This window comes from Corvus kubaryi, unplaced genomic scaffold (assembly GCF_017639235.1).
Source record: "Corvus kubaryi isolate FWS band 111438036 unplaced genomic scaffold, C.kubaryi_AGA036_p1.0 138, whole genome shotgun sequence".
Taxonomy (NCBI): Eukaryota; Metazoa; Chordata; class Aves; order Passeriformes; family Corvidae; genus Corvus; species Corvus kubaryi.
Window position 1 is genome coordinate 15,179,634 of NW_024580672.1, and position 2,376 is coordinate 15,182,009.

The 2,376-nt window shown below is 55.0% G+C and overlaps 1 protein-coding gene across 3 annotated transcripts in view; it reads left to right on the plus strand.

Moving 5' to 3' along the window:
• TCF7L2 (transcription factor 7 like 2) overlaps positions 1–2,376 on the plus strand; it is a 111,818-nt gene that overhangs the window by 72,004 nt on the left and 37,438 nt on the right. The window contains exon 1 of one of the 3 annotated variants that reach the window (XM_042019336.1): positions 83–168. The exons of the other annotated variants lie outside the window; for them this stretch is intronic. Coding sequence (XP_041875270.1) covers positions 166–168 — 3 coding nt within the window. The 5' untranslated portion in view covers positions 83–165. Of the gene's footprint in view, positions 1–82; positions 169–2,376 lie in introns of those variants that run through there. 3 annotated transcript variants of the gene reach the window in all.

The window sequence follows — 2,376 nt, forward strand, 5'->3', positions numbered from 1 at the left end:
CTCTGCGCGGGGCTGCGCGCGTTGGCGGCGGCGGGGTGCTGCCCTCCAGCGGCTCCGGCGCGGCGCGGGGCGGTGCGGGGCGGTGCGGGCGCAGCGGCCGGCCGGCAGCAGCAGCAGCATGTTTGCAGCGGGCGGCGGAACGCGCCCTGACTAACGCCCTTGTCAATGGTAAGCGCTGCCGTGCGCGGCTCCCCGCGCCCCCGGCGCGCCCGGCTCCGCCGCCCCCGGGATGGGTGGGCAGGAACTTGCGGAGGGCTCTGACCTGTGGCTGCGGCGGGAGCGCGATGGGACGCTGCGTCTCCCTGACGGGCTCCTGCCTCGGTAGGAACTTGCCGCGCTATTTTAATTTGGAAAGGCGTGAAATTTGTGCGGGGGGTTTTTTTTTTCCTTTCCCCCCCCCCCCCCACCCTCGACGTTAAACTAGCAGAGCAGTTTTCCCCTACCTTTTTTTTTTTTTTCTCCCCTCCCCTCAATGAGCAGAGGGGATACATATTTAATTTTTTTTTTATAAACTTTTTAGAAAATGCCAAGACACGCGTTTTCCTCTCTCTTCCCCTGAACACCCAACTTTGTTTTAGCGCCCGTGGTCGCGGCTGTAGGAATGCGCGCAGGGAGCTGCAGCCCCGCTTGGTCTCTCCCTGCCCTCTGCGGTTGCAGTCTCATGGTAAGGAGGGCTCGGGGCGCGGACGGCGCGGGGCAGGGGCTGCCTCCCCCAGGCCCCCCGCCCGCCTCCCGCCGCCCTCGGCCGCCCCACTCCGGGCTGCTCTTCCCTGACGGCCCCGGGGAAGCGGCCACGGCCGGGGGAGAACTTGCATCCCGCAGGAGCTGGTTCTGGGGGGTATTTGGGGGGGCATGCGAATAGGGAGCTCCCGGAGCCTCCATCCCGTGTACTGCGCATCTCTCGGGAAGAGCCGGCAATCCCGAATTTCGAGTTGCCCGTCCCGTTGGCTGAACTTTTCCAAGTTATTGTTGGTAAATGGTGGGGAACTGTCCGTCAGCAGCCCCGGGAACCGCACGTGGGACAAAGGCAGCCGCTGGAGTGTGGTGGCTGCTGTGAATAGAGGGAGGGAAGGCAATTAGCTGCCGTGTTGTTGGGGCTTTTTACTTGTCAAACTGGAGCCTCGTTGCTTTTGTTATTGCCGTGTAAAGGGAAATCGTGGGGTTTTGTTTTGGTATTAAGGGCCTTAGAGGTTGCTGGCTGACACTGCACACGCGAAGGCCAGAGCAGTGCAGGGAGAGGACCAGGGACGGGGCTCCGGCGGACAGGGACTGCACAAATTTTCCCCCGTGTACTTCTTCTGCTCCTCTTCTTTTTTTTTTCCCCAGGGCCTGGGTACCAGTTTGTGTTTCGTTGTCATTTGTTATATTTTGTTTAGCCCGTGGCCCCTGCAGATTAAACTGACGCTTAAAAGGCAAACTTGGATGCACTCAAGGTCTCCCTCCTTGAAACAGTTTTATTTTTACCCCTATATTTATTTGGTCCTGTTGTTTCACGCTTTGGGGGTGAGGGGGGAGAGAACTCGTTGATGTGATCACCCAGATGTGCGTGGGGAAGACAAGTGTTTGCAACTGGTCTCCTCCAGTGCCTCGTCTGCAGCAGCGTCCGTCCCATATGGTGATTGCTCCCTGTGCATGCAGCATCCATCAGCGTTAACAAATTTGCTTAGAAAGTGAGGAGGGGAACAACGCAGCCACCTTTTCCTAATTGTTTCCTGCTAAACCACGCTTTTTAGCTTTTGCCCTTGTTGCAGAGTAACTACTTTACAACTTTAGGGAAAAGGATAAAAAGGAGATGAGAGATTGACTCTTGGCAAACTCGGATGTCTGCGATAGCCGGCTCAGATTTAGGAAGCGGGTATCTTGGAATGCTCGTAGGCAAGAGCAAGGCGCAGGGCAGAAGGCTTTAGCCTTGCTCGGTTCAGCAATGCTCTCAGGTACCCCTGTTAATTCTCTTTTAGAAACAGCTTGGGAAAATACAGTAACCAGGGCACCATAACATTATCTATCTCGAAGTTTGTCTTGCATCCCTGTTGCAGTAGGTCAGTGTTTTACAGAAATATTAAATACTAAAGGAAAAGGGAGGAGGGGGAGAGAACAGAGCTAATGCTAAAGGTCTGCCAAATGTCACCTCAGTGTTACAATGACAAGAAAATACACTTTCCTTACAGCTCTCCCCCTAAGAAATTTGTTTTGAGGGATTTGACAATCTTGCAGATAAAGTGACTGCTTGCTACACTTAACTGATCATGCTCCCTCACGGCTGGCCGGCATTTCCTCGCTGCACTTAGTAATACCTGCGCAACCTGGCTTGGAGTAGCATTGTCATTGATTTCCAAAGTAACTGCTTTTTAGCTCTTGTGAACAGACATACCTGCG